The 19,069-nt window shown below is 45.1% G+C and overlaps 1 protein-coding gene across 1 annotated transcript in view; it reads left to right on the top strand.

Moving 5' to 3' along the window:
• The first annotated feature begins 564 nt into the window (after nt 1-564).
• The window catches only part of OTC (ornithine transcarbamylase), a 299,169-nt gene continuing 280,664 nt past the window's right edge, over nt 565-19,069 (top strand). Inside the window, exon 1 of the mRNA XM_069637360.1 lies at nt 565-697. Coding sequence (XP_069493461.1) covers nt 627-697 — 71 coding nt within the window. The 5' untranslated portion in view covers nt 565-626. The remainder of the gene's footprint in view (nt 698-19,069) is intronic.

Raw genomic sequence — 19,069 nt, 5'->3', positions numbered from 1 at the left:
TGCAGATTGAGCTTGTCCTTACAGTTTTCAAACTCTTTGCACTTTGGCAGACGATTTACCATGAAACATTAACTACAAGTGCAAACATTCTGCATTCATTTAGACAGACCCACTTAGATGATTTATTTGCTCAGGGACCTAACCTGGGCTCTCTTTTTTTCTGAAACACCCCTGACCCCAAAAAACCGTGTTCTCTGATGCAAGGTGGTCCATTCGACTTGCTAGGCTTGCAACAAACTCCCGTTAAAAGCCCTGCATCCTTGGAGAAGGCACTTCAACTTCTTGCAAAGGAAGCTGCCACGATTGCATAATCACACCGTGTCCATCTCCAAAACACGTTGGACACTGTGCACACTAACACGATGAAAGCACGCCAGTTGAAATTGTGGGTGAGATGTGTGAGTCTGTCTGGTGTCAGAGGTAATGTCGCAATTGCCAATGCCACCTGAGGCCAAGCTTGCTTCAGCCAAGCCTGCCCCTCCCCTTTATACAGTACCCTCCCCTGAGCCACACTGGAAGATAAAGCCATTTCACGTTTGAATAGATTCCTTCATCTGATGACATTCTCCAATCCCTCAGACTGAAGCAGGAGTACTTTAGAACGCTAAGCTGACACTGACACAACAATGTTTCATTTGAGGGCCCTGCTGTCTGCAGCTTCTGTAGGTCACAGCAGAACCATAGCGCGTCATTTCCGGTAAGTCTATAGTGTGTGTGTTAGTTTCCTTTGGTATAGTCAGTGCGATGTGTCCCTTACGAGTAGCCCAAAGAAAATAGTTCCTTGGAAAATTGTATGGACCGTGCGCTCCTGTTACTGCTGTAGTCAAAATGGGGGGAATCGTTAGTGTTGAATAAAAGTGAGCTGGCCATTGTTCGGGGTCGGCGGGAGAGGGGGCGGGGCGGGGGGCAATGACCGGGCCCCGTACTCAGCACTCATGGCAACGACCATTGGGCAGCTTGGGCTTTAGTCCCCTGTCCCCGAAATGTTGGGTAATGTTGCTTAGGCCTGGCTGACCTACAGAGCCATGGCTGGATAGAACAGGACACAGACAACAAACGGTGCCTGCCTCTGCACAGTTAACCAAGACCCTGCAATTACCAATGCAAACGGTGTCATTGTTAGCACTGCCATTCGTATGAATAACTTTTTAAGCAAATTAAATCGTGATGGGATGTTGGCATTTGCATGTCAGGGGACAGCTCATTCTCACATCAATTCGTAATTGTGTGGTTTCAGACATGAAGGAGACATGAACTGCTTGTAACATTGAAGCAACACTAGAATAGTCCCATTAGAATGTGTAAAGAAGTTAGATGCCCCCACACAAGTACGTTTGCCCTTCCCCGACAGTCTCCCAGCATTTAAAGGGTTTGCGCCCCCACACCACCACCCCCTGAAATGTCTGCCCAGTTGCACCCTTGGTCAGGTCTACAGCATAAATTGTGTTCACTGCTGTAAACATATTTTTTTTAGACCATTGAACACATCTGACTGGCAGGTATTGGTCTCTGTGAGTGCGTCTGTGTGATTCTTGAAGCCCGTTGTTGGAAACATTTTAGTTGTATTTATTGACATTTGCATAGCGCTGATCATAAAATGGAACAGTCCAAACAATTTAGTGCAGTGACGGACTAATAACGAATGCAGGTACAAGGCTAGGAGTCTGGCTGAGAGGACAGAAGATGGGCTTCAAGACGAATCCGAAAGATCTGATAGGTAGTAGAAGAGCGGATAGCAAGAGGCAAAGAATTCTAGTGAAAGGGGGCCAATAGAGAGAAAGCACAGAAGCGGGAGGAAGCACATGGAGGTTTGGGGACAATAAGACGGAAAGTGGATTGTGAGAGGAGAGCGGGAGTAAAAGGAGATTAGCGAAGAAAGGTAAGCGCGAGCAAGGCAGTGAAGGCCTTTATAGACAATAGATAGAAAATGAAACACAAGTCGAGATTCAACGGGTAGAATAGAAGATGACAATGAGGAAGCAATCAAGGCTAAGGATGAAGACAGAAGAGAAGGCGAATGGCAGTGTACTAAATAGATCGACAGGGAATGAGATGGGATGTGGGGAGACCAATGGAGAGCAGAACAATAGTCAATCCGAGAAAAGATTATGGCAGATATAAGAAGTTTGGAAGCCTGGAAGGAAAGAAAAGGATGAGCGTGACGAAGGTTGAAAAGAAGACTGTGACAGTTGCATCCAGTAAGAGATATATGCAAAGAGAAAGATAGGGAAGAGTCAAAGAGTACACTGAGGTTCTGAGCTAAGGGAGAAAAGGGAAGCTGTGAGTGGGGAAAAGATAGAATGGAAGAGGGACAAAGGAAAGAAGAGGACCTCTGTTTTAGAAGGGTTACGATGGAGAAAGTGCGAGGACATCCAAGATTGTCTGGCAGAAAGATAGGCAGAGACACGAGTATGAAGAGCTTTAGAAAACTCAGAAACAAAGAGAAAGATTTGGGAATCATCGACATAGAAGTGACGGGATAAGTTAAAAGATAAATTGAGGGAGGAAACAGGAAAAGTATAAATAGAAAACAAGAGGTGGCAGAGGACAGATCATTGGGGAACTCCATATAGAATAGAGCGAGGGGAAGAAAGACAGACAGCCCACGACAGCGCGTATGAGCGACCAGAAAGGCAGGAATGAAACCAGCTAAGAACTGTACCTTAGATTCCAAGCGAGGAGAGTGTGTAAGAAGGGTGGCGTGGTCGACGGTGTCAAAAGCGGCAGAGAGGTCCAGAAGTATCAATATAGAAGAGAGCTTATTATGGTGTGCGGAGAGGAGTGAATTAGAGACATGCAGAATACTGGTTTCGGCGAGTGTGCAGGCCAGGAATCGGGCTGGAGTGGTGGGAGAAGAGAGTGAAGATGGAAAAAGGAGGAGTCTTGGGAATAGACAATACGCTCCAGGAGTTTCGAAGGGAAGGGGAGAAGTGACTTTGGGCAGAGAGGGAAGTTGGATGGGAGAGAAGGAACAAGAGATGTTTTTTAAGATAGGGATAATAGTAACCCGCTTAAAGGTGAAAGGAAGAACAGATAAGGCAAAAAAGACATTGATAAGAATGGTAAGATAAGGAGGAAGATGAGGGTAGATAAAAGCGATGAGAGTGGAGGGAATGGGGTCAGTAGGAGAGACAGTAGCGTGGGCATATGAGAGAAAGTGTGAGAGAAGGCAGAAAGAGAGGCGGAAGAGGGATTGCGGAGAATATGGGATGAGGAGTAAGAGGGGGGTAGGGAGGAGTTGAGAGGTGGAACAGAGAGTAGTGACTTTAGTAATGAAATAATCTGCTAGGTCAGATGCAGATAGGGGAGAAGAAAGTGAGGGATCAGGAGAATGTGGGGAGAGGATGTTATTAAGAAGTTAAAAAGATTAGGAAGGTTCTGAGACAGAGAAAGAGTAAGTGAAAGAAAGTATTGGCTTTTGGGAGAAAGAATGAGGGTGTCATAGGAAAAGTGAAGAGAGGAGAGCCGATCAAGGTAAGAAGGTGTTTGGGACTTTTTCCATCAGCTTTCTAATTTTTCGAAGAGAGGAACAGAGGGACACAAGAGAAGGAGTCAGCCAAGGGTGAGGGGGTTTGCGAGAAGGGGTGAAAGGGCAGGTAGGGTAGAAAGAGTCAAGAGTGGAACTAAGTGAAGATTGAAAGGAGGCAGCTGCAGAGTCACTGGATAGTTGTGCAAATGACTGAAGAGAGGCGAGAGAGCAGCAGAGTGACGATAAGAATGAAGGGGTATCAAAAGTCCAACGCAAAATGGAAGGGGGTTGGGAGGAGGAGGGGGAGAGGAAATAAGGAAAGAGAAAGATAGAAGAGAATGATCGAAAGAATACATATGACAGGAGGAAACAAAGGCATCACACAGAACAGAGGAAAAGGTAAGATATATAGAGGACCCGGAAACATGGGAAGGGTATGCAGTGATAAAGTCGCTACTAAAATGTGGCCTGTACAAAAAATTGCGGCAAAAATGCTGTGGTTTGACCCGTTAAAGGTGTACCCCATTACAGCATTTAAGGGGAGCGGGGGTTGCGGGGGTGACCCCTGCTCCTCTTAAATGGTACAATGGGTCCGGAGGTTGCGGGGCTATCCCCCCAAACCTTTACATGGATTGCGGTGGCAAAACCACAGCCTTTTTGCCGCAATATTTTGTGTCAACAGCCATTTTTGCAGTGATTTTAACACATGGAACCCATGGGAAGAGGTGCATTTTACAGGAAAAGGCTGATAGGAAGCAATAAGAGGGAGAAAGGCTGAGGTAGAGTGAGTAGAGTCAAGATGTAGGTTAAAATCATCAAGAATGAAGAATAGGAGAATTTGAAAGAAAAATGGAGGAGAAAATGGCATCAAGGTTGCAAATAAAATGTATGTGTTCCCGGAGGGAGCTTGTTGACAAGAAAGGAAAGTACAAAAAGATGAGAAAAGGACAAGAGATGATATTTAAAAGTAGAGAAGGTAGACGGAGAGGAATAAGGGGATGGGAGGGTCCAGGAGGTGTGTGACACAATGCCAACAGCACTTCCCTTGTCTTTAGGACGGGAGTGAGGAAGAAGTTATTGAAAGGGGAGGCAAGAGAGGCAGGAGTAGTAGTGTTAGTAGGTGAGATCCAGGTCTCAGTGAGGCAGAGATTGAGTCGAAAGAAGAGGTCCAAAGTTAAATGAGATTTGTTATGGATGGAGCGAGCGTTCTAGAGACCGATAGTTATTTTAGAAGGGCGTTCTAGAGACCGATAGTTATTTTAGAAGGGGGACAGGGAGAAATGCGGGGGGGAGAAATTAGATAAGAGGGATTGCGTGAGCAGGTATAATGATAAGAGGGAGGGCGAGAGGAGAGAAGAGTAGGAAGACATGAGACCATTGGGAAAATAGATATAAAAGGAGGAGAAATTTGGAGGGTAGAGGATTATAATTAAGTTGCAACATGCTGAGGGGAAGATGATAATTACATCGGAAGGTACCTGATCCAAAAAAGAAGGAATGCTAGGTCCATGATCAAGGTGTGAACAGGAGAAGTGGATTGCCCTTGCACAGGGGCCAAGATGGTATGGTGGCACCACGGGTGCCACTCCTCCAAGTACCCCCAGATGGAGCAGAAGGTGGAAGTGCTCCCAGCATCAGGCAGGCAGCAGATGGAAAACAACATTTATTTAGTTATTTTTATGTATTTATTGTTCGCTTGTTAGGCACTTATACAGCAAGTAAAATACTGTTTCAAAGAGCCCCCAGGGCAAAGGGAGGGAAGCAAGGGAGTGAAACACATTAAAAAAACACAATATTTAAAAACAGTGGAGGGAAAAAGGAAACGGACGAACCGACTATGCCTTGTGAGTATTCAGAACGTGCAAATGCAACAAGAAAGAGGGTAGAGCGGGTAGGTACTGGGGTGTCTGGGTTCATGGGTGAGCCACAGATGAAGTCAGTGGTATGATGAGTGCTATATAGGGACAATTGCGAGTAGGGGGAAAGGCCTGTGTCAGGGCCGGGGAAAAGTAAAGGGGGCAGGTAAAAGGGCTAAAAGGGACTAAGGCTGGGAAAGTGGCAAAAAGGGTAAAAGTGGGCAAGAAAAGGGGCAGACCTGGACTGGGGGCAAGAAAATTGACTAAACAGGGCTGGGTGAGAGAAAATGGGCTAAAGAGGACTGGGACAAGAAAAGGGACTGGGGTGTAGGGACATTGCTGGTGTTTTGGGGAGAAGGCAAGGAAAGGGGATGTGGAATTTTGGGGGTGCTTGTGTTGAAAGCCAGCACAAATACGATGGTGCCACTTGGGGGGAGAGGGAGACCACACAAGTGTTTTTGGAATGGTGGGGCCAAGGGTATGGCATACCAGAGGAGCAGAAAGAGTTGGTAGGCACTACCTACCAGCTCTTTGTGCTCACTTACCTTAAGATTTGCTGGCACCCTGTACACTGTCATGTCAGGAAGCACTCCTGTCATGGCTGCGGTGGATCAGGAAGTCAGACGACTGGCACCGGAAGAGTGAGGTGTGGATAGTGGGGGACTGTGATGAGGAAGAGGGAAGTGACCTTAAAAGTAGGATTATTAATAGTGTACTGGGACGAGTAAGAGGAATGTGGGGGTAATGCTATTGATTACAATTGGGGTACTGTGACGAGGAAGAGTGAGGTGTGTGTAGTGTGAGACTGTGACGAGGAAGACTGAGGTGGGGTAGTGGGGGATTGTGACTTGGAGGTGGGAGATGGGAGTAGTGGGGAACTGTGGCGAGGAAGAGTGAGGTAGGGTAGTTGAGGACTAGGACAAGGAAGGGTGAGGTGGGCGTAGTGGGGAACTGTGACAAGGCAGAGTGAGGTGGGGTGGAGGGGGACTATGATAAGGAAGGGTGAGGTGGGCTTAGTGGGGAACTGTGACAAGGAAGAGTTTGGCGGGGTAGTGAGGTACTGTGATGAGGAAGAGTAAAGTGGATGTAGTGGGGAACTGTGATCAGGAAGAGTGATGTGTGCTATTGGGGGATTTCGATGAGGTAGCATGAGGTGGGACAGTGGGTGACTGACAAGGAAGAGTGTGGTTGGGTTAGTTGGGGACTGTGATGAGCAAGGGTGAGGTAGGGGTAGTGGGGACTGTGATGAGGAAGAGTGAGGTAGGGTTTTGGGGGACTGTGATGAGGAAGAGTGAGGTTAGGGTGGTGGGGACTGTGATGAGCAAGAGTGAGGTAGAGGTAGTGGGGACTGTGATATGGAAGAGTGAGGTAGGCTTGTGGGGGGATGTTATGAGGAGGATTGAGGTGGGGTTTGTGGGGGACTGTGACAAGGAAGCGTGAGATGGGGTAGTGCATAAGACTATCATGCTGATTATGGGTTGGCCGATCTAGTGTTAAAGTGCTGGTATTTCCGTGTACCAGCACTTTACCGGATCAGCCAACCACACGTTTTCTGGTACGGGCTCCTGATCTACCTGCAGGCCTGACCTGTTGGTAGTTCAGGACCCTATTGACAAAGAATTGCTGGAGTTACCAGTGCCAGTAAGACATTGGGACTCATTACAAGTTTGCTGGTCCAGTGACAACGCTCCGGGTAAGCTTGCCGGTAACGTTGTTACTGAACCAGCAAACTACGAGTTCTGCTCGTAGGTGCCTTTTCGCCCGCCAGGTCTGACCTGGTGGGTGGACCGGCACACGCAAGCAGACCTCGATGGATGCACCGACACCATTCACGAATGGTGCCGGTGCATCCGACCTCCCCATTCCCATTGAGTCCAATGGGGATTTACTGGGTCCGCTGGGGATGGAATGCCCCGGTAAATCCCCATTGCCAGGTGCTGGTAGATTCATGACTCTGGTTTTATTGGCACGGCTACCACTGGACTCATAGTGAGGCCCATTGTCTCTACAAGATTATATTATTGTATTGTTTTAGAGCCCGCCCTGAAGAAGGACCTTGAGTCCGAAATGCATCGACTAGGGCTTCTGCACAAAACTAAATGAAAATTAAAAAGAAGATTAATATACTACAGAAAACCCAAGGATTGTTGTATTTTTTTCACCAATTGAATTCTACAAATTGAACATTTAAACTCTTATTTGAAGTAGTATTTACTACACAATCAGTGTCTCCAGGCTCAGTGTATGTTTCATTGAGGACTTTCTTTTTTCTAGTAATTCCTGCAACCCCATCCCATGGAGTCCTATTATGGAATCGGGAGTTACCGCTGTCTCCACCGCCCGTACTATCCCAGTAATACCGGAATATCAGGTGGTGGAGATGGTGGCACCGTTTGCCGGTATCCTGCCGTTAGTACCAGTAGGATACCGGCAAACACATAATGAGGGACATGATTTCGGAGTGTGAGGTGAGGGAGTTGGGGACTGTGATGAGGAACAATGAGGTGAGGTAGTGGGGGACTGTGATGAGGAAGGGTATTTGGGGTTAGTGGGGGACTGTGATGAGGAAGAGTGAGGTGGAGTAATGGGGACTATGACTTGGACGAGTGAGGTGGGATAGTGGGGGACTGTGATGAGGAAGACTGAGGTGGAGGTTGTGGGAGACTGTGATGAGGAAGGGGACGTTGGGTAAAGGCAAGACTACTATTTGGTACTGGGACATGGTAAAGGTAAGATTACCTTTGCGTGCTTGGATGAGGAAGGGGGATTTGGGAGTAATGGCATGGATTACTATTGGGTACTGGGATGAAGAAGAAGGAGGTGACCTCTAAGGTAGGATTACTAATTAGGTACTGGGATGAGGAAGACAGATGCGGAGGTAATGCTATTGATTACAATTGAGGTACTGTGGTGAGGAAGAGTGAGGGGTATGTAGTGGGGGACTGTGACTTGGAAGAGTGAGGAAGGGTAGTGGGGGCAGTGACAAAGAAGAGTGAGGTGGGGTTGTGGGGGATGTGACAGGGGAAAGGGTGGTGAAAATAATGGTGGATTGTGACGGGGAAGAGTGCAATAGGGTAGTGGGGGGCTGTGACTTGGAAAAGTGAGGTGGGGTAGTGTAGACTGTGACTAGGAAGAGTGAGATTGGGTAGTGGGGGGCTGTGACTTGGAAGAGTGAGGTGGGGTTATAGGGAACTGTGATGAGGAAGAGTGAGGCGGGCTAGTGAGGGACTCTAATGAGTAAGGTGGGGACTGTGATGAGGACGAGTGAGGTGGGGTAGTGGAGGACTGTGATAAGGAAGAGATAGGTGTGGCTATGGGGAATTGTGATGAGGAAGAGTGAGGTGGTAGAAGTGAGGGACTGTGATGAGGAAGGGGGATGTGGGGCTAGAGGTATGACTACTGTTCGGTACTGGGAAGGGGAAAAAGGATGTGGGGGTAGAGGTAAGATTACCTTTGGGTACTCGGATGAGGAAGAGGGATGTGGGGTAATGACATGGATTACTATTGGGTACTGGGACGAGGAAACTGGAAGGGGCCTTAAAAGTAGTATTATTAATTAGGTGCTGGGGGTAACGAATTTGATTAAAATTGGGATATTGTGATGAGGAAGAGTGAAGTGTGGGTACTGGGAGACTGTGACTGGGAAGAGGGACCAGGTAGTATTGGGGCACTTTGATGAGGAAGAGTTTGGTGGGATAGTGGGGGTCTATGACAAGGAAGAGTGAGGTGGGGCAATGTGACGAAGAAGAGTGAAGTGAGGGTAGTGGGAGACTATGGTGAGGAAGAGAGATTTGGGGTAGTTGGGGACTGTGATGAAGAAGAGTGAGGTGGGGGACTGTGACAAGGAAGGGGGATGTGAGGATAAAGGTAAGACTACTATTGGGTACTGGGACAGCTCTTCTCTCACGACAGCTCTTCTCGCGCAGGCAAATAATTCTGACCATGATATTTCCGATCGGTCCCATCATGTATGTACTAGAACCACATCATATTCCACATCTCATATTTCTCTGTAGGGATTAGGATTTGACTCTTTTGCAATTTAGCTTTCAAAATTAATGGTAAGTGGCAGTGCCTATTTTGTCATTAAGCAAAAAGGTGGCGTAATGATGAGTATTTAGATTGCCGATAGTTTTATATATATATTTTTATATCATTTCTTCCATTTCAATTTTATTTGAAAGTTTTGGTGACCAACAAGAATACTTCAAGGTAACATTATTGATCAGTTCCCAAGAGGCATGGTTGATGTGACAGACCGCCCATTTGGCTATATGACTAGAGAATAGTTTGTTTCCCCGCGTATCTTTGAAACACTAACTGTGTTCTTATCATTTATCTATTTTTCTCCTAAATGTATGTACTGTGTCATTGCACTTTACCTAATTGGACTCGACATTATTTATTAATGTTACGTGCAATTGTACAAACCTTTTGTGATGTATATGTAAATCTTTGTTTATGATTTTGTTGTATCTACATTTTTACGTTTGGATGTAACAAATTGTGTCCATGGCACCTCTTGTTGAACTTTTGGTTTTGTGCCTCTCTCTATGATACATTGCTCAACCTATGTTAATTATGAATTGTACATGTTATGATTGTGAACTCAGCCTCAGAACAAGAGCCTTTGGCTCAAAACACATGTCAGGCTGACCTCTGAAAGAATAAACATTTGTGCATCTATGCATGAAACTCTACAGTGACTGACGCAGTGTGATTGTATACGTTTGCTAATCACATCCTGTTCTAAGCCTGCCTGATCATGCACGCTCAGCTATTTCCCTTGTTACAGCTTTACTTGACATCATGATTGAAAACAAATTCGATATTTTGACCGAAACCTGGTTAACTGATGTCCGGTCCGAGTAGAATTAACCTGACTATCTCACCTTACTTGCTCATGCACATTGATAGAATCTATCAAAGTGTCTTACGATTCGTTTTTAACCAATACTTAAATATTCATCAGTTTAACACTGTTTAACACTGTTTCTTTTTTATCACTCTTACTACCTCAGCCAATGAATGTGTAGTTTTCGGTGTTTTGAATGTAAAGGCAGATAACATATTCAACCACAATGCCATAAGGTTAAAAGACCAAGCCAAAGCTACTGATTTGACCTTTATAGGCACTAGCCCCACACACACCAAAGGTCAGGCTCTTGACTGGCTGCTTACTAAAAACATATTCCATAGGTGTCTACTGTGAGGGGTCAGAAATGAAAGCAGGACACATAGTTTTCATATTCTCAAGATCAGACATTTTATTAAACATAAAGGGGTTGGAAAAATACCTCTCTATCCCTATTCTAAAGAGGAACTTCCCTTCCTAGAAAATAAAGCAAAGGGTCTGTATCTGGATGTCGGTTATTAAAGAAAGCCATCCTTGTGTACAAAACACCCTATTCTGATCCTCACACTAAAAAACAAAACAAAAGTTGTAAGGAAATGTCTTTATTTTGATGTTGTCAAAAGTGTTAAAAAACAAACCTATATGGACGACTCCAATGAAAATGTTCTGCAAGGTAAAGACCCTTGGATCCAGAGGTTGGTCCCCTTGCCCTGGATTCTTAAACAGGGTGGTAAAAATGTCTCTTTAGCTAACAGTTCCTTTGTGTCTTCACTTGACTCACAAAGTTCTTGTTCAAGCAAAAGGTTATGTAATAGTCTTTCTGTAGAATCTCTTTTAACTTTACAGATCATCTGGTATACTCCCCTGGCAGGAATCTTTATGCAATTTCAGCTGCCTGGTGTACTCGCCTGCCAGGACGTTTCTCTATGGTTTTTTTCAGATTTCCTAGTATATTCCCCTTCCAGGAATCGTCATGCAATTTCAGCTGCCTGGTGTACTCGCCAGCCAGGACATTTCTTTAGGTTTTTTCAGATTTTCTGGTATACGTCCCTGCCAAGAATCTTTATACAATTTCAGCTGCCTAGTGTACTCGCCTCCCAGGACTTAAGCGTTTCACAGGTCTTTCATTATCACAGCTCTTTGGTTATACCACAACAGCATATACCATGAGTTGCTTGGTATATCTGTCTATGGTAACATTTACTCAAACTTCTCCCCATATTGGCATCTCATGCATCTATACTTGATTGGGGTTGCCTTCATACGTTGCCTTGTCCTTTGTACTTTTCCTTGTCTGCTTTCAAACATTCTTCTCATTAGGTGCTGATTTTTTACTTTGCCTTGACTGCATTTAAACAAACTTTGTGTATTTTCTGCATCAGCAATCTCGTAGCATTCAAACACTTCTTGGTGTGCATGTCCGATGCTCGGGGGTCCCCAGCTGCTTTGGGCAGACTCACTGGTTCCTTCCAGCATCTCCGATGCTGCTCGTGCATCTGCAGTGTGGTTCCTTCACCTGCTTTCTAGTTCGGGCTGGATGAACGTTCTTCCAGCATCCTGTGCGGCTCTGCAGTCACACCGCAGCTTCCCTGCTTGGCCCGGGCTGGAGAACGCTGTTGCATCAAGCAGCCCAACCTCCAGGAGCTCCTGTGTGGCTACCAGCGCCTCTTAGGCCCTTCTTGCCCGCACATGGCATCTCTCTTTCTGTCCCAGTGGTTTTCTCCATTTTGCCTGCTCTGTAAGTGGGCCTCTCATTTGTGAACCTCAGTATGGGTGGCAACGTTTCCTCCAGCACTACTTGGCTTGACGGTGCGGTTGCCATCTTTAAATGTCCCGTGCAGCCAGCAGCCATGACGGCTTGGAAAAACAACTAGTCTGCATGTTGTAAGTCGAGCCCCTGTCAATTTGCACAAGCACTCTTACCCTCCTCCTCGTCTCAGTACTTGGGTGGTTATGGGAGTTGGAGTCCATGGTTGTCTTTGGATTTTTAACTCTTAGATGATTTTTCACATGGATTTCTCATAGAGGCATATCAGAAACAAAAGGTGTTATGTGTGAGTTATGGGTGTTTGGGTCAAAGGTGCGTGTCTGACTTGAATACTGTAGAGAAAAGGTTTCTTGACTTCCTCTATAAGGGGGAAACATATCTGACAAAGGGCCATTAAGGTCTTAGGTGTCAAAGGGTTTTCCTCATGGGAAAGGGGGATACTGTGTTCCATCCAATGAAGTTATCACGTCTCCCCGGTAGTTGTCTCCTTCCATGGGATCCTCCCTCATGTAGCCGTTCCCAGGGTCAGGATGAAGTAGCAGCTGCAGTCCCCTCGCCACATTGGAGGAGTTTCCCACTGGGGAATCTGTGATGACTCTATTGGATTTATCACACTATTTAGATCCTCTACTGGAGCGATCACCTGATTATCAATTTGACCATTTCTTCTTTAATATCAACAACTAGGAAAACTATTATCTGAATCATTAAAACCGTTAGATCCACTAAACGATTAAAAGCTTAATACGTTTCTCCCTGAATCAGATTTGCTTTCCAAAAATAGACTACCTAGTCTAATCTTATTGAACAAACCTCAATTTATAACAGCATGTAACCAGACATTGCAGACCAAGCTACACCACTAAAAACCATTGCCACATCTGGTAGAACTCTATGGAAATGGCGGTGTACTCCTAAACTCTGTTGTAGGTTAACAGTCCTGAGAAGGCTCAAAGAAAATGCACGAAGATTAAATCACACACACATAGGATATATTTACTTTGCACACCAACTATAGAACCCAGATTGTCTTAACCAAAGAGCATTTTATTTACCAGTGAGATCAAGGCAGCAACACACTCTGATACAAATTGTTGTCAGACACTGGTGAATCCACTGCTTGCACCTACTAAATCTGTAACTGTTGAATGGCTTCAGATAATCCACTCTTCTTTTTACTGTCAAAATATACAAACTTCGATCAAATATTGGTGAAAATAACCTACAAATGACCCTACTGGTCCCTGAGCAAATACCTATCTATACAGATACTTTTTTTTACTTCCATCAGTTGACCCCAAACGAAATCAAAAACATGTAGTCATCAAAATGAATTATACCCCAACCTCTGACCCACCAACATGTTAGTCGTTTTCTCCAATGGCATAATGCATTGATCCTGAAGTGAGCAAGTTACGCCTTTTGATGCGCACAAACCAATTGCTTGTACGTGCGATCTATGGTGCCAGATGGAAATTGGCCGAAGAGGCTAGATTCTGGAGGATTTGTAAACTACAAGATAAGAAAAAAACTGTGACACATATCTTTACAGAATGTCTTAAATTGTTTCCTTTGTATGTGACACATTTTGGCCACTTGGCCCACAATTATGCCGCTATTTTAAACCAGGAATGTGGTGCTACTGTCTCAATACTGAGTTAGTGTCCACACACATTGCATTATATTAAGTATGGACTTATATCAAGGACAAATCTTTGTTCGGAAACCAAGGATAAGTGAAGATATGTGCAACGGATTAAGTTTTACAAGATACTTTTAATTTGTAATTGTCCCATGGGCACTGTTGTTTTGCAATATGTGGATTTCTATGCTGTAATGGCATCAGTGTTAAAGAGGAAGTATTTATTCTACAGTAAATGTGCATGTTATGAAATGCATATATATACGTTTGTACATGTATATGTTTGTATTTGTACATACAATTTTTGTGTTTTTTATGATATTCGTGTACAATTCATTCGAACTAAAACATGTGAATACATAAATAAAAAATAATGCATTTTAGCTGATAGAATGGGACATAGCATATGCAAAACTCGAAATACGTGAAGTTAGGCAAAGTGCCATTGATGCTGGGTCATGCAGTAAGGCAAACTGGGATCATGTGGTACATGCATCTGGTAAAAGCACATACTATGAAGCATTTCTGCTGACCTCGTACCGAGCCACAGGTTCAATGAATTCCCAGACAACATTTATGGACCAAATAGTGGATACAACATTCTGTGAAGGCTGAGATCCCAGAACAGGGAACAGTGGGGCTGTAGTTTAGAGTAGACAGCTTGATAAGACGTTTAGAAATAATCACTTTATCATTTTAAGGGATATTAAAGGTGAAAAGGGAATTCTTTCATTGTGCTTGCCTCACTTGCCTTGTAGACACGAGCACAAGGAGCCATACTCTTGAACATGCCCAATTATGACAGTGAAACAGTCTTTTCAAGGACTGATTACATCAAGGAAGGCATACAACTCTAGATCGGATCAAACCATGTCAGAGTGTGATATCCCAAAGAACGTCCCTGCAGTTCGGAAAAAAGGAAATCTCTACATTTAGGGGCGTGGAGCGATTCCTCACTAGCCATTGCGTTATGCTCCTCATTAGCCATTGATTTATGCTCCTCACTAGCCATTGCGTTATGCTCCTCATTAGCCATTGATTTATGCTCCTCACTAGCCATTGCATTGTGCTCCTCATTAGCCATTGATTTATGCTCCTCACTAGCCATTGCATTGTGCTCCTCATTAGCCATTGCTTTATGCTCCTCACTAGCCATTGCATTGTGCTCCTCATTAGCCATTGATTTATGCTCCTCACTAGCCATTGCATTGTGCTCCTCACTAGCCATTGCTTTGTGCTCCTCACTAGCCATTGCGCTGTGCTCCTCACTAGCCATTGCTCTGTGCTCCTCACTAGCCATTGCTTTGTGCTCCTCACTCAACATTGCTCTGTGCTCCTCACTAGACATTGCTCTGTGCTCCTCATTAGTCATTGCGGTGTGCTCCTCACTAGCCATTGATTTGTGCTCCTCACTAGCCATTGCTCTGTGCTCCTCACTAGCCATTGCGTTGTGCTCCTCACTAGCCATTGATTTGTGCTCCTCACTAGCCATTGCTCTGTGCTCCTCACTAGCCATTGCTCTGTGCTCCTCACTAGCCATTGCTTTGTTTTCTGATCCCTGTTGTGATAAATCCCATTTGTTGCAGCTTATTGGTGTTGGTCTCCTTGTTCTCGTTTCAAGGTGACGAGTGTCTGATTCTTGTATGGGTGCAAAGAATAGTGGTGTCTCCTGTGTGCATCAGTGTGTGTGCCCCAGACAAGGTTAGAGCCTCAGGGTGAAGATACAGCAGCCGACCAGTAGGGAGATGGGTGGCATCATGTAGGAGACATGGTCTGACATCCCCTGCTCTGTGGTAGGGAAGTGGCATGGTTGCTGAGCGCTATGAGCTAACACCCCATAGTAAACGAATGCGTTAATTATCTAATGCCCTTCCTACTATATTTGTAAACAGTTCCTTTTTCAGGGGGTTGAAACATCTACCCTGAAACCAACCTGGAATACGCCACTCCTGAAGACACACTGGACCCAGACCAGACCTACAACTATAGGCCAGTAACTCATACTCCATTTCATAACATTAGGGAAGGAGAATATATCCCTACTTGCTTGATTCTGAAGATTTGCCAATTCTACTGTAGGGGAAAACGCTGTGTATTATCTTCCATTCTCAGTTGGACTTGATTTTACTAGTCAGCTTGGTGGTGCGGAGCACTCACTGCTACATATAACACGTAAAGCACATGATGGTCTTCTCAGTGAATCACACATGGGGACAATAGCAACGGCTACACTGGGAGGCACACTTGATTACTTCAATACCATTTTTCGGGTACCTACTAAGATACACATTAAGATTCCCCAGATACTGCAAAGTAATGTCGATAGGATCATTGCTAACTTCCCTTACAGGTCTCCTCCCTCAGTCTTCACTGGTTGCCAGTTCATGCCAGAACACCTTCACCATGCTGCATTTATAACTCAGCACCTGAACATCTTTCGTCTAAGCTCAAACACTATAAACCATTTTGACTTTTTAGAGCAACATACTTATCACCCCACCAGGGATCCAATTTGCCATCAACTGGAGGGAAAAGCTTTTCAGGCAAGGGTGCAACCATCTGGAATTGATTCCCTTTCTCACTTAGTGCTGAGTCAGATATCACCTGTTAAAAAGCAACTAAAACAATTTTCTTCTGTCATTACCTTAACCCGTAAAATTCTGCTCCTGTGTACTACACTAACTGCCTTCATAGTTACACAGCGCTCTCATGCCTTGAGGTTTGCAGTGCTATGTAACAATATGTCGCATAGATGGGAGGCTGTTCGCAATGTCTCCCCTGTATTGCCAAACAAGCTTTGGCGAAGTCCATAATTTTAGCTAATGTACAAATGTTTGTAGAGGCGTTTGTCAGGCATTGGCAACATATGCCCAGGCACTCACACTTTCTGGAAGCTGCTGTCACCAAATGGAGAGAGATTGCATAATATGGTCTTCTATATGGTACTACAGCCATTTTGTGGTCTCTTGGCAAATGGTTCAGGGAAACAAGTAGTGGAGAGGGGAACAGTAATAGGAGGGGAATGAGGCAGGTGCGTGCAGGCGGAAGGACCCACTTTCTGCATGCTTGTAGATTTCTAATTAGTTCATGGTGAAGGCACTTGCAGAGTTTGTATATGCAGAGGGGATCACAAGGTTCTAGTAACAAGCAGGACTCCAGAGGGGAACTCCAGGTGTTACTATCCCCTCATGACTCACTATCAACCAAGGTCTGCCAGGAATGCAAGCAGGCCTAGATAGATCTTGAGAGGTCTTTGTGTAGTGGAATGGTAAAAGCTATGCAGAGTTATAGAGACAAAGCTCTGACTTGCTGGAGCTAGAGAGGGGTACAAGTATGCCTTCAGCGATTCAACTTCAGTTAAGTCCCCAATCAGTGCCTTTTCAGAAAAGTTACACCTTCAGTAACACCAAAATCTCCATCACGTGTGTTCCAGAAATGGCGACATAAAAGACGGACTCCAAAGATAAAGTTAAACAAAACTTTATTTTGAACATTTCTGTGGTGGTCAGAGTTGACCTTTGTGGTTCAGTCATCTATCATATGTGATAGGTATTGTGGTTCATACACTCAGCATGCAGTGTGTTTACAAAATGTTTTTGCCTCCAATGGCTGAAAGGTTTGGGACTCCTATATTCAGCATGCACTGTTTTGGTTAAGTGCTTCGGTGCTTGAAGATTAGGGGTCTCCATAGTCCAGCATGCAATATGTTTGAAAAGTGCCTGTCTGCAAAATATATATATATATATATATATATATATATATTTAACTGAGCATGCAATTGCTCTCAATACCCTCTGTGAGTTTGCCTGCATGCTGCTTTGCCACACAGTGAAGGTGTTCTCTGTTCACACTGGAGTTAGGAATCAGGTTCACGTTAGATGACACACAATTATTGCTTTCTCAGTTTGCTGTGGGAGTTAAGACTCAACTTCCCATCATGCAGGGTTGTCACACAGTGCATGTTTTCAAATCTTTCCTTGGTAAGGCGTTTTGGGCCTCTTACTCTAGATCCTGGTGTACAGCTGCACTCAGCCGGCTCCTTCCTAACTTACTGGCTTTGCCCTGTCTCACCCTGGATTTGGTTTCACATCCAGGACTTGTAGATGGCTTATGCTCAGCCAGAGACAGTAACACAAACTTCCACTTTTTGAAGTGGCTGTGTCCTGGCCCCCCTGACAGTGTCAGGCTCGGCGTTCACTGGCACAAGAGCCAGTTAGCTGTGCATGTGTCACGCAACATGCCGCTTTGCCAGGAACCATACGAACCCCATCCGTGACAGGGGAGAGGAAGTGGGACCTGACGTGATTTTATGTGATCACCAATCACAGAAGCATTTGAATGCACTTGGCGCACACAAGCCTAGGATAAACTATAACCTGAGGTGCGCATTACGTAGCATCTCTGACCTACTCATGAGTGGCAGCTAGGAATGACATATGAAGAAGGTTTAGATGATTCTGACAAGGACCTGTAGAAATGTACTCACCCATTTCAAGACAGAACAGTACTAGAGTGCACTGCTGATAATAACAGGGGAATGAGCACATTTCTCTATCATTTTCATATTATATTTGACTTACTCTTTACTCAGGCAGTTATGTGAATTTACGTTAGGGCAGTTGCAGCCAATCTGCCACCCTCCAAATGTTTTTGCCTATAACTACCATCAGCCCAAGCCGACATAGTAAATGGTGAGGTACATCTCTGGATGATGACAGGTGTGTTAGCCTGCATTAGAGGTTTGTTATCCTAGTCTGTGGAGTGACAATGTGCAGGTCACCTTATTCTTAAAGGTAACAGGCTCATTTCAGAAGGGACCGGACAGTAACGCAAAAATGTGCTGTCCATCCCCTTGCATACATGCTCCCTACACTAATTTATGATTGGATGTCAGCAGCCATGTGGTTGCTGGGAGCACATTTCACAGAGGCAGGCCCTTGAAGGGGGAGTCACTCCCAGTGAGGTCCTGCTTGCCCAACCTCATATGGTGGGTCTTGCTGAGTGGGCTTAATCCCTTAGCATCAAATGGGGTGGTTTCCCCTTGGGGAGAAGGGACGAATGCACTGGATTTGTCACACAGGGCAATCTCTAAAATAAGCCATGCCTTGTTGTGGTATGGTGTATGATAAGAGCACACAATTATGAAAGCCACACTCGTTTGATATCATGCAAGTGTCAACTTTGTCAGCCCAGGCCCAAGCTAAGTAAGGGTAATGCCTACTCATGGCTAGCCTAACATGTTCCATTTAACCAAGTGAGACAATCGCCAGTGTTTCTCCCCTATTAAATCTCAGGGAGGAAGGGTAACACCTCCCCTCATGTCCCTAGACCACAGAGTAGGAGATACCCTGGGAGGACCCAAAGGCAGCACCGCAGCTAATGCGCCCAACCTCACAACAGACTGCCACTTATGTGAAGGCCTTTGACGTCAGGAGGCATAGAAGAGCGGCAGAGTTAGAGTAGACAGAGAGGTAAGGTT

This window comes from Ambystoma mexicanum, chromosome 7p (assembly GCF_040938575.1).
Source record: "Ambystoma mexicanum isolate Mex_15411 chromosome 7p, UKY_AmexF1_1, whole genome shotgun sequence".
Classification (NCBI taxonomy): Eukaryota; Metazoa; Chordata; class Amphibia; order Caudata; family Ambystomatidae; genus Ambystoma; species Ambystoma mexicanum.
The sequence above is the reverse complement of the archived record's forward strand: the minus strand, read 5'-3'. Positions and strand labels throughout refer to the sequence as shown.